At 39.9% G+C, this 13,448-nt stretch overlaps 1 protein-coding gene across 1 annotated transcript in view; it reads right to left on the reverse strand.

Moving 5' to 3' along the window:
• Window positions 1-13,448, reverse strand: part of BCE2 (2-oxoacid dehydrogenases acyltransferase family protein) — a 211,242-nt gene that overhangs the window by 158,333 nt on the left and 39,461 nt on the right. Inside the window, exon 3 of the mRNA XM_089419674.1 lies at window positions 1,871-1,996. Within this exon, the coding sequence (XP_089275800.1) occupies window positions 1,871-1,996 (126 nt within the window). The remainder of the gene's footprint in view (window positions 1-1,870; window positions 1,997-13,448) is intronic.

Genomic DNA, 13,448 nt, shown 5'->3' on the forward strand with positions numbered 1-13,448 from the left:
TTTGGGCGTTGACCAAATTGCAGGACAGTTTGACCAGCATTGACTAGGGAGTTGACTTGATTTGACTATGTTTTTCTTGAGGATATTTCTGTTTGGGCAGGCTGCATTTATGGGCACAGAAATCGGAGCAATCCGCGTTGTTTGACCAGCATTGACTGCAGGAGGGTTTGACTCTGTGTTGACCAAGTTTGACTGAGTTTTTCGGGACTGTTTTAGCTAATTCAGATGACTGTTGGAGGCCGAGTTGACTGGGTTTGACCAAGCTGATTTGAAGGAGAAATTCTGCCCCGTTGACCAATGTTGACTTTCTGGTTAGGGCTTCCTATGGCTGTTGTTTGACTGGACAGATTTGACTTTGATTGGGCAAGTGAATTTTGTATATTGTACTCTCTCTCTGCTGAACTTTTGAAGAATAATAAGAAGACTTGATCAAAGGGTTTCCCCACATTGGGGTTTGTCCCTGGCATGCGCCACATCTTGTGTCATCTTGTCTTGGGATGTCTTCTACTGTTTTTACTTATGTTCTATCTGCATTTACTGTCATGTTAATGTGATTGCTAATATGGAAATTGACATTGCGCTATTAAGAAAATTGAAGTAAATTGCTCTTAAGCATAGAACATACCATTGTTATCTAAAATTAACATGCACTGATTTATACCCCTTGTTATACTCCTTTATTTGTGCAGTGATACATATAATATGCATTTTCAATAAAAGCGTATACTTATTTTCAACTAATACATGATTTTTGAAAGAAAGTTGATTCCAGGAATGGAGAACACCACTCTGCCCTGGCTGTCGATATAGAGATCAGGAACTGTGTTAATCCTACTGAACTATTTGATATCCATTTGTCACATTTGTGTGACTTTGACAATAAGAGCATATGTTTTGCTTGGAGCTTATTACACTTTCGAAATGAACATTTTACCTACAATTTCACCAATGATTGTCAAATTTCAAATTTCCACATGGATCCTTGTTCTTAGTATGTTCATTCTCAAGCACGACCTAAGTTTCATAAAGAAAAGACAGCTGCAATAAGTCTTGAAATCTTCGAAAGGAATTAAAATCATAGCTATGAAAAGGAAATCATGAGCAGTTTTGACAATGCCTGATTTATAGACAACACCTGATGCATAGCAAATTGGGTTCTTTTGTGTAATATGTTGGTCATCTTTTTCTGAAGTATACTCTACAATGAACATTGATGCTAACTACGACAAAAGCATATTTCTACATGAAACTCACTATCCCTATTACTTGAGAAGTTTTCTCCAAATACTTTAACAGAGAAACTAAACTATCTACAGGATACAAACATTGTGACATTCAATGCTCCTCTCTTTGCAGTATCTATGGTTCAACATGGAGAAGTATTCTTTTTAAGTGGGTGGATAATCATAATACGTTCTGTCAAATCTTATAGACTTCATAATAACTGATTATGTGGGAGTTTCTCAATTGAGGTGTGAACAACTGTTAACGGTCAGTTGAACATAAGATCTTATTCAAATCTACTCTGCACCACTCTATGGAAAAATAAGCTATTTGCTTCTGTTCTAGTAAAATATGCATTTATGAGGAACTATACCTGTATATAAATCTCCTTTTGAGCTAGAACTTTAAAATGAGTGTTTCTACAGTAAAGGCGTTTTAAAGTTCATGTAGAGTTTCCAGTTGATCAAATGAGACAGAAAGAGATACCAGCTTCATGGTTGAAACTTGAAACAAGCAGGGTTGCAATACATCAAGATGAATTCAAACCATTGTAGACAATGTCATTCATATTTAATTGCAGACCATAACGTTATAAAACTCCTTTACAAAGTTCTCCAATCACAAAAGCCACTGACGATATCCGCACCTTTATAATATCTCCTGGAATAAATCTCACTCGAGAGACTTTCCCCTTGTAGCGACTTGTGATTTCTATAGTTGCTTTATCACTTTGGACTTCACAAAGTCGTTGAAATTCTTCCACTGAATCTCCCTACAAAAGCAATGTCATATACTCATTAAGGAAAACCCATGCCAATTATAATGTTCCAATCATTGGTCAGAACTACTTGTGAACAATTAACAAGGTCTGCAACACTAGAGTAAGAACTTTTAGAATTTGCTTTTGCAACTTTTAGATGGAATTCATAAACCATATTTTGACATTCTTCCTCATTGTTTGTATGAATGAAAGTATTAACCACTCACCTCTAAAGGGATGGAAACAAGGAAATTACCACAAATAGTTATGATTCAGAATTTGCACTTGGAAGTCTAAATGACAAAAGTCAGGTAAGAAACCACAGAGACACACATACTGTGCTAATTAGTTTAAAATCATTAATTTAATAAACACCACCAGATTGAGTCGGTATATAAGTTGCATTATTTTTTTTAAATGGAAAACTAGTTAATACACTATATTCTTACTGAAGAAATCTTACTTCTATACTACTAAAAGTTAGGGTCGATGTTATAGGAAGAGAGTAATAGGCTTGAGAATATTATCAACTTATCTCGCTATTGAAATATAATTGGAAGAATAAATTGTTGCAAGTAACATTTGAGGTGTAAGAAGAACTATCGATGTTTTTAATTGTGTGTCTTGTCAGTAGAAAGATAACAGAACTACACATTTTTTATTTTAGCACATGAACATTAGATGTTATCCCTCAAGTCAAATGGCTATCAGGAATTCATTGTTGCAATCATCACATTACTGCAACAAATCTATGCTTTCTAGATTACTTTTGGCCAAGACCATTTTCCACAGGCAGCACATGGGGTCCAGAAAATCATGGGGTGTCTTTCCATCAACAATCATCCAGCAGCCACATGGAAAAATAAACACCATTTTCCATGGGCTTGAGCCTTCAGAACATCAGTTGATTGTAATAAACACAAGTATATATAAATAAATATTAAATAATGAAAAGATGTGTCTTATCAAAGAACATGTCCCTTAGTGAAAAGGCAGCCCCACTTAAATATATATATGGAACCTGTTACTCCTCATTTCAGCAAGGGTACCTGTAGCCATTTCTCTTTTTGGGCAGCACCATTGTAAGCGCGGGGAATGCAAGTAAAAGCCATGTAGGCCATGTCATGTTATGAATTGTGATATCTTAGGGCTATTATGGTCAGCTGTACCTGGTCCATTGGACTCTACCCTTAGGTCCTTTCATCCTGTATAGGATTGGAGGTCTCAGGGTGGACCTACCTAGACACATGATTTAGAGGAAACACTGGTTTTGTAGGGATGATCGCTATTTGTAGGCCAAGTCCAGCCCATGTCTTGGGCACACCTATTTCCTATCCACATGCCCATGTGTCAGAATTTGTATCCATTCTATGGCCTTGGTATATCATTCATTTTCAATTCTCAACATGGCAGTCTTACAATTCACAATATTACACATTTCCCAAGGAAATTCACAAATCCCAATGCCCAAGATCCCGGTCAAAAGGCAACAGAGGCTCAAAGTGAGCAATATAATTTGTACTCGCCATGTAACATGAAAATTATGTCAAAATGTGAAGTCATAAGGGAAATATTCTAAGTCAAAGGTGCCCATCCTCCTTTTGCAGCACGTTGGGATCATTTGGGCATATTAGGGTCCATCCTTGATCAAAATGAGGCATGTCTTACATCAAAAGTCATCTAAAAAAGTATTCCAAGCAAACCCATGTGGCCAAATTGGCAAATCATCCAAGGTGTTGGAGATATATCATCGGGCTTGATACCCACCAAAAAGTGGGTAACCCATAGGTGAAATTTTTCTGCACTCAAAGAATCACTAAAACCCTAAATAACTTTAAAACTAAAACCCAATCAAGATAGCAAGATTAACACACCTATCTGCAAACACATGCTGCTAGAAACATTACCTGAAAATATATGAAAAACAAAATTCTCAAATTTGCATCACTAGTAAATTCTAATGTTATAGCTCAAAACGTAAACTCACCAACAACCTTAGTGGAAGACACCCTCACACTTTTATAGACTAGGATGATTAGGGTTACAATTAATGCATTCCACCTATGGGGTACACCTAGGCTAGGATAGAAGCCCCTAAACCTAAATATGCTATTATAAATTATAATGTGTCCAACATGCATGAGAAACTTCATAGTATGAAGCAAGCAACCAATTAAATAAGATAACATCAGATAATCTTATTAATTTCTAATCAATGACCATAAAAAGGTCAATGGCATCACTAGGTACATTAGAATCAATACATAGCAGGAGTGCAAGTCCAACTCCTATAAAAGCATACCTAACTCTAAGTTCAAAGATCTTGAATCTAAAGTCTATCATCTAAAAATAAAAGATTAAAAGTTGGGAGTGTTAAAAAAATAAGGGTACCAGGGAGGTGTTTGTTAGGCATTTCTCTTTTTGGCCTAGGGAGACACATTAATCACCTTTTGTCTAGGTGAAATTATGAGTTAAATTAATGTCAAGGGGCTAAAGTACTTTTCTGTGGACATGTACTAAGTACTTCAAGCTATTAAAGTCACATGTATTTTAAAAGTCACTTTATGTAAAAAGTACTAAGTACACTTTATATTATTAAAGTGACTTTTATATTCTAAAAGTGACTTTATGAGGAAAAAGTGACCATAGTACTAAAACATTAAAAGTACTAGGGAGGCTCATTAATAGAAAGGGGGACCACATTAAAAAAGGGGTCAAGAGAAAATGATCTCAGCCATTACATCTAAGGGTTAGGGTTCTCATCTTATTGAGAAGACAGAAAGGGAGAAAAGGAGAAATGAGAGATTATTATTCTCATGAGAGCTATTGAGAAGGGAGGAAGAGAGCTTGTGAAGGAGGATGAGGTTTTACGAAAAATACTACAGCTGCAAGAACAAGGAAAACCAGTTGTTCAAGTTCCCATCAAGGATGTGCCAAAGTCACAAAGAGAGCACAAAATTGTTGGAGGAAATCTGAGATTCAATAGCAAGCAAGTCGAGGGCAAACCTCTACTCAAGTCGAGTTGATATACCACTGAATGAGAACCATCAATTCGAAAATCTCTCAAAGCAGTCAACACGTGTTCTTCAATTCTTGAGTTGCTTTAACGTATTTTTTGGGCCTGTGTCCCTAGGAGAAATTTTTTTCTCGAAGATGGTCCTCAGCTGGCAGCCACTAGCTAGTTCATTGTGCGATTTCTTTGCCACCTTAGCCAACCACGTGGTCCCTCGCCCATCTACCATGATCGTATGCTTGAAGGTGGGCCTCCAAAACCTAAAGGTATGCCTTGTCATTTGGTAGTTGAGTATTGTAGTTTGTTTATCATGGACACTTTTGTGTATGGATTAATGGGGGATTCGGCATAAAGAATGGGTTAGGTATGTGCCCTTGTTCCCTAGACCCCTTTTGGATATTAATCTTGCATTCTAGTCTTGTGGGATCTCTTTTACTGGCCATTTGGCTTTAGGGATGGTATTTCATGGGAAACCCCGATTTTGGTTGTGTGGTCCCACTCCCTTATGTGCTTATATTACCCTCTTTCCACTCATTATTACCCCATTCATCATTTCTCCCCACTGGGTCCATATAGGGTTAGCTCGCCCCTTCCCCTTGCTCACACCTTGGGTTAGGCTTGGAATGATGCCCTGGAGGTTGGTGCAGCTTAAAAGAAAGATAAAAGCATATTTGGCCACATTCAATAGGAAAATGTACCACAAAATGCAAAATATGGCCAGGACAAACAAATTTAGCACATGGGCAAAAGCAAATACATGAGCTCTACTCCATCATCATGACCATCACCATGGTTTCTACAGGTTCTATGAGCCTCCTTCATCATACAGGAACCCATGATTGTCCCAACCCCCTGTGGGCAATGAACCACCCTACCTTAAAAGGGGGTATTCACTATTATATCTTATGCATCATGCTCTTACCCCTTGATCCCCAAGTAGGTAATCAAAGAAAAACATAAAAAGGAAAAAGGCATATAAAGAAGGGTAAAAAAATCAAGGTCGGGGCACCTCATGTACCACGATTGCTCCCTCTCATACATTATAAACCCAAGTGTGGGCTTCCCTTTTATTAGCTACCTTTGTACCCCAGAATGTGGCCCAGGGCTACCCCTTCTCATCCCCTACTTCATTCACCTATTTGTCACATGTCACCACCTTTTAAAGGGTGTACCTTGAACATATTATCCCCTTTAGAAGTAGAAACCACCTAATAGGATACTTGGTTAACCCCATTTGGAGTTTAAGAGACATTGGCACATCCCGAAGGCCATTATGAAGTACCCACCTGTGGTCCATGGTTGGTAAGCTCATTTACTCGATTTCCTTATGACTTGTTGTACTGGAACGCTAGGGGAAGCATTGGATCTTATGCAAGATTGTAGACGGTCTCCATCTTGGGTTTGGTCTCCCTATACAAGGTCCTAATCCTCCAGAGGGCTACATTGGCACATGTAAGGTGTGCGTTGAGAGCCATGGACCTCCACAATAGTAGACAGCACTCCATGGATCCCCGGCGATGATCAGAGATGCTCAAGATACTCCCATTGGACGAGGATGATGCACCCGATTCACCTTTGCCCAATCGGCCCCAGAGATGTACCATGCACTTGGCAGCTGACCCAGGACTTGTAGGATGATGTGGCATCCTCGACTCATTTGGATACACGTGATGTTATTATTGTGCCCCCACACCCATTGGGAGCACCACAGGTTTATTGTTTGGAGAACAAGGGGCCAACCCCTTTTCCATCACTTTTGAGGGTCCTACTCTTCATTATGGAGCCCATGGAACTCATTAGGCCTCTTATAAAAGAATATCGAATGAATTAATTTCCAATGAGCAAACAGCTCAATCATAATACAGAGATATTTACAATAATAGAAACATCAGGTTTCTATGTAGAATATAGAAACACTCAGTTTCATCAAAGAAACTGCTAAAAGAATACAAATAGCAACAGCTAAAAGGAATGAGCATTAAATGCTAAATAGGGATATTTTAATATATTCTAATACCCTCCCTTAATGCTCAATCTATTTACAACACCAATAGACCCTCTGAATTTTACAAATTTATCAGGACCAAGAGGCTTGGTGAAGATGTCGGCGGGCTGCTCTGTTGTGGGAACATATTGCAACTGAACTGAGTCGTCTTCAACAAGCTGGCGAATGTAGTGGCAATGAGTTTCCACATGCTTTGTTCGTTCATGAAAGACAGGATTCTTGGCAAGTTTGAGCACTCCCTGATTATCACAAAACAAAGAAGTAGGCCCTGTCTGGGAAACATGCATATCTGCCAGCGTACGTCGAAGCCAAACTGCCTCACAGGATGCCTTAACTCCTCCCCGATACTCTGCTTCTGTTGAGGAGAGAGCCACTGCCTGTTGCTTCTTACTAGTCCAAGTAACAGCACCAGATCCTAGATTAAACACATACCCAGCTGTAGATTTACGGTCATCAACCGAACCGGCCCAGTCAGAATCAGTGTAACCACTGAGAATAGGATTGGAACTTCGAGTGTATAGGAGGCCATAATCAGAAGTGCCACGCACATATCGTAGCACACGCTTTGCTGCTTGCCAATGATCAGCTTTAGGAGCGGACATGAAGCGAGAAATGTAGCTTACTGCAAAACTGATGTCAGGTCTGGTAGCAGTAAGATAGATGAGACTGCCCACTAATTGCCTGAATAAAGTTTCATCCACAAGAGGAGAGGATGACTGAGCTGAAAGTTTGAGCTCAGGTTCCATAGGAGTCATGGCCGGTTTGCAATCCTGCATTCTGAATCTGTCCACAAGATTTTTGGCATACTTGGACTGAGAGAGAAAGATCTGATTTTCAGTCTGCCAAACTTCAACCCCCAGACAATAATGAAGAAGCCCCAAGTCTGTCATCTCAAAAGTTCTGCATAAATCTTGTTTGATCCCATGGATCAAATGTGCAGAGCTGCTAGTAATGATAAGATCATCCACATAGACAACCACAAACAAGATATCATCACCAGTATGCTTGATGTACAGGTTTGCATCAGAAGGGCTCCGCTGAAAACCCTGATCTGTCAGGTACTGATCAATTTTCATGTACCAAGCCCGAGGAGCTTGTTTCAATCCATAGATTGCTTTAGCTAACCGACACACTTTCTGTTCTTGACCAGCAACCTTGAATCCTGGAGGCTGCGTCATGTAGACTTCTTCTTGGAGATCACCATTTAGGAAAGCACTTTTTACATCCATTTGATGAACTTTCCAATTGAACTGAGCTGCTAGGGCAAGAACAAGCCTTATGGTACTCATCTTGGCTGTAGGAGCAAAAGTCTCCTCATAGTCGATGCCTTCCTTCTGTGAGAATCCTCGAGCCACAAGCCGAGCTTTATACTTGTCTATGGTTCCATCAGCTTTGTATTTCACTTTATACACCCATTTGCAGCCTATGGGCTTTTTGTCTGCAGGAAGATCAGAAAGTGTCCATGTGTGATTCTTCTGAAGACTCTGGAATTCGGCTTCCATAGCCTGTTCCCACTCAGATGTACCCTTAGCCTCTGAATAGGTTTGAGGCTCAAAAATACTGTGCAGGTTAGCCATAAGAGCAAAATTGACTGTAGACTGTTGTTTGTTCTTATGTCTAGAAGTTCTGCCTTCAAGGAGCTCATCATCCCGGAGATCACCAATGGTTTTAGCCCACCATTTTGGCCGAAAAGTAGAAGAAGCAATAGCAGGAGTAGAGGAACCAATATCAGGAGGAGGTGGAGAAGACTCAAGAGCAATAGGGGCCGCAAGAGGAGGGTTATTTTCTGGAGGAAGCTCAGATAGAGTATTATCAAACACTGATGCTACATCATCCCTCCCATCAGGTGGACCGACCGGAAGAAGAACACTGTGAGGCTGATCCTCAGAACACTGCTTAGAAGAAGAAGACTAAAAAAATCCTCTGTCTTCATCAAATACTACATCCCGACTGAAGCTAAGACGACCAGTGGCTATATCTATCAGCCTATAGGCCTTGTGATGATCACTGTACCCTGTCATCATGAGTTTCTGGCTTTTGGAATCCAACTTAGATCGTTTAGCAGCTGGAATCCAAACATATGCAACTGAGCCAAATACTTTGAGATGACTGATCTTAGGCTTACGGCCAGACCAAACCTCTTCAGGAGTCTTCCCTGTAACAGCCTGAGTGGGTGATCTGTTAAGAAGATAAACAGCAGTAAATACTGCTTCAGCCCAGAATTTGTTTGGAACACTCCTGTGTTGTAGCATGGAACGAGCCATTTCAAAAACCGTGCGATTGCGACGCTCGACAACACTATTTTGCTGAGGAGTGTAAGGAGTGGTTAATTGACGTTTGATGCCATGAATATCACAGAAGTTGGCAAACGCTGAAGAACAAAATTCCCCCCCATTGTCGGTCCTAAGGGTCATGATGTTACAACCAGATTCTTTTTCCACTAAGGTTTTAAACTTCTGAAAGGTACTAAGAGCATCAGATTTATTTTTTAAAAAATATACCCACATCTTTCTACTGAAATCATCTACAATAAGTAAAAAATATTTGCAAGCAGTGATAGAAGCTGTATTCACAGGACCGCAAATATCAGCATGAAGTAACTAAAGTACCTTAGATGCGCGCCAAGATTCTCCATTTTTGAATGAAGACCGATGTTGCTTTCCCGCTTGACAGGCGCTGCATACCCCCAACTGCTGAGTCTGAATATCAGGTAATCCAGACACGAGTCCCTCCCGAGAGAGCTGAGAGAGATACTGCATATTGAGATGCCCATATCGCTGATGCCATAGAGTGCTGATAGGAGAGATACGTGCTGCTAGAGCCACTTCTGGAGAGTCACCGGTGTCAAGTAGCCTGTATAGACCATGATCCTCTAGGCCAACAGCAATTGTTAAACTAGTCTCCCTGTCAATAATGGAGCACTTGTGGGTACTGAACACTACATCAAGTTGAGGAGAATTCCTCATAATCTGGCTGACAGATAGCAGATTAATTTCCATACCAGGAACATAGTATACATTCAGAAATATAAGTGTGCGCCCACCAGACTGAATTTGAACTGTCCCTCTGCCAACTACTGTGTACTTTTCACCTCCGCCAAATACCACGGAATCACTGAAAGGTGAGAAGTCAATAAACCAGTCACGCCTGTGAGAAAAATGACGTGATGCGCCAGAATCAATGTACCATGCAGAGGAAGGAACAGGATCTGAAGCTCTTTTAGCCATAAAGGCGTAAAAGGCAGACTCTGTCTGCTCGGAATGTTCTGCAACATTTGCTGTCTGATGTGGCCCTCCCTGTTTCCTCTGTTCAGAAGCAATCCTCTGTCGACAATCTTTCTTCATGTGACCGAACTTGTGACAGTAATTACACTGCACACTTTTCTTCCGAGCAGGATCAAAAAGCTGAGAGGAGCCTTTCTGCTGAAAGGACTGAGGGGACTGATATTTTGCGGAAAATGCATTTTCCGAGGACACTGATGAAGCACTATTACCAAACTGCTGTTTCCACCGATCCTGCTACAGAAGTTTGGTACATAAATCTGGAAACTTCAGATCAACATTTGTGGTCGTAATGTTGAGAGTTTCTATGAAGTGTTCATAAGATTTTGGTAGACTTTTCAGAGTAATGACTACCATATCTTCTTCCTCCATGGTCCGACCAATGGCTTCGAGTTGATCTCGAATGTCTTTAATTTTGTTGAGATGTTCCTGTAAAGACATATGTTCATCCATCATGATGGAGAACAACTGATTTTTGAGAAAAAATGCTCTGCTTTTGTCAGAGGTCTCGTGCAGTTCTTTCAATTGTTGCCAGATTTCGGCAGCGGTCTTGCCAGAAGGAATCTGAGGTAACTGATCATCAGCGACAGAGAGCTTGAGAAGCATAACAGCTTCTCGATTTCGATCATCAAATTTATCTTGATCGGTACCAGCTGTACCGGGACGAGACTCTTTGCCCAAAATGAGCTGATCAAGACGCCTGTATTCAAAAATGGTCAGCATTCTTTGTTTCCAAATGTTATAGTTGCTGCCATTAAAGCGTTGATTTCCTTCTAACATCAGATTGGTGAGCGTGGCCATTTTCCCAAAGAAAAAAAATAATATAGTTGTCTGCTTAAAATCCCTCTTTCAGAATGACTGTACCAATCCTTAACAAATTCTGATTTGAAAGAAAAAAGGTTTTCACAATGACTCAGATCTGTACCAGATCAACACACCAGACCAAGATGTCACATGTATCGATATACACGCTGATAATATATACGTTGTTCTGTTCAGATTATATATATATGCGTAGACTGAATGCGTGATATATATATGAGGTTATATATGCGTGATATATATACGCTGAACTGGAGCCGTGATATATATACGCTGAACTGGAGCCGTCACTATAATCTGGAGCCGTGATATATATATGCTGTTATAGCCGTCACTAGAACTGAAGAAAGCCGTCACGTGATATATATGCCGTCACGTGATGCCGTGCAGAAATGCGTAACCATATTAATGCCGTCACTGTAATGCCGTGTTTCGGTCGATGCCAAACTGTAATCTGAGAAATGCGTGATCCCTTTTGAAACAAAAATGCCGTCACTGAAAAAAAATGCTTTACGTGGTGAAAACGGCACTGTAATCTCGATCTGTCGAATGAGCCAAAACTTCGTGAGCAAAAGGTAAACGATTTTCCGCTTCTCGATCTGGTTCCACTTCCGGTTCTGATACACAGGCTCTCGATATTCGAACGCGATTTCCACTGACTTTTTTTTTTTTACATATATAGTGACCCCGAGCCTTTTGTGTGAGATTCGAGTCACGATAGGGCATCAATGGCCCCGAGAGCAGAGAAGAAACCCGCGGCTGGAAAAAACGGTGATGGGGAATTCGTTTTCAACAAAAAAAAGCCTTTGAAGCCAGAGAATAAGCTATTAAGGGAAGGCGACAGAAAAACTCAGAGGCTGGCTATTACAGCGAGGGTAAAAAAAAACTGAATACGGGTTTTACACTGTTCCTTTCAAAACAAGTTTACGATTCCGAGCACTGCTACAAAATTCCTCATAAAGCGATAATGCAGGAGAAGAATCCCTTTCTGTATCGAGATTGACGACTGTAAGCTTTTATCACAGTGAGCAAAGCCGAGGCTAAGACTCAGTGAAGGCTACCTGGCTTACAGAGGGCTCGACCTTAGAAAGGAATGAAGGAACTCAAGAGGTTAGGATACGAAGAGGATAGCTAATCAAGAAATCTACAGATCCTGAGAGCAGTTTCGAAATGAACTGAATTTTTCAAACTATGAAAAATTATTTCGAAAAAAATTCCTGTGCTCTGATACCATAAAAGAATATCGAATGAATTAATTTCCAATGAGCAAACAGCTCAATCATAATACATAGATATTTACAATAATAGAAACATCAGGTTTCTATGTAGAATTTAGAAACACTCAGTTTCATCAAAGAAACTGCTAAAAGAATACAAATAGCAACAGCTAAAAGGAATGAGCATTAAATGCTAAATAGGGATATTTTGATATATTCTAATATCTTAGAGGGCCCTACGACATGCATAGATTATTATTTGACCTCTTGAGAGGCTTATTCTTTCATTTATGAGCTAGTTTGGTGGGCTTGTCACCAAAAGTTAGATTATTAGAACATTATTTTATTTTTGGGGCTTATGTAGGCCAAGGAGGCTAATTCAAACTCCTCATTAGTGTATAAATACAAGTGAGATGAGTTCATTATCTCATCATCACTTTGGATTGGATCTCTTCTCTCTCTTGAGAATTTCGCACTTTTTCTTAGTGGATGAATTGGAGCTTTATGGATGAATTTTGATGTGTGGATTTGGTCTATCTTATCTTGGAGCTTCTCTCTTGTCAAATTGTGGATGGTTGGATATATTCTATTACATGTAAGTACATGATTTTAATGTTATTCTTGTTTTACTTTGTCATATACATTGGACTGGGATTTTCGCTATTCTTAGAGTTAATTGTTGCATGCATTTACTGCTTTAAATTGTGGAATTTTGTCTCTATTATGGCATCTCTCTATGTATGGGCCATGTAATGTGAACGAAATCTCCTAGGGGTAATTCTATCAATGAATTGATCTTGATAAGTCATCACCTTTTGCACATCGAAGTATAAAAGTTGCAAGATTGCTTCTCTTTGACCTAGAAGGTTAGTGAAGTAGTCTTGAGGCCTCCTTGACTAAGAACCAAAGGTCCTCACCCATATTCATCATAGGCACTATTCCCCCAAGACTAAGGCACTGATCTACCAAAAGGTGGTCACCTTAAACCAACTTCTTTCACCTTTTTCTAGGTCTAGCCAAGTTGGGTCACCTAGGGCATGATTTTCCTAATAAACTAGCCCTCCTGCTAGCCCTTCCTATGATGGTCTTTTCTCAAGACCTCCTCCAAATTTGAGGCCATTCTGAC

The sequence above is a fragment of the Pinus tabuliformis genome, chromosome 4_1 (assembly GCF_031772625.1).
Source record: "Pinus tabuliformis cultivar Carrire ecotype Pingquan chromosome 4_1, CPIR1, whole genome shotgun sequence".
Taxonomy (NCBI): Eukaryota; Viridiplantae; Streptophyta; class Pinopsida; order Pinales; family Pinaceae; genus Pinus; species Pinus tabuliformis.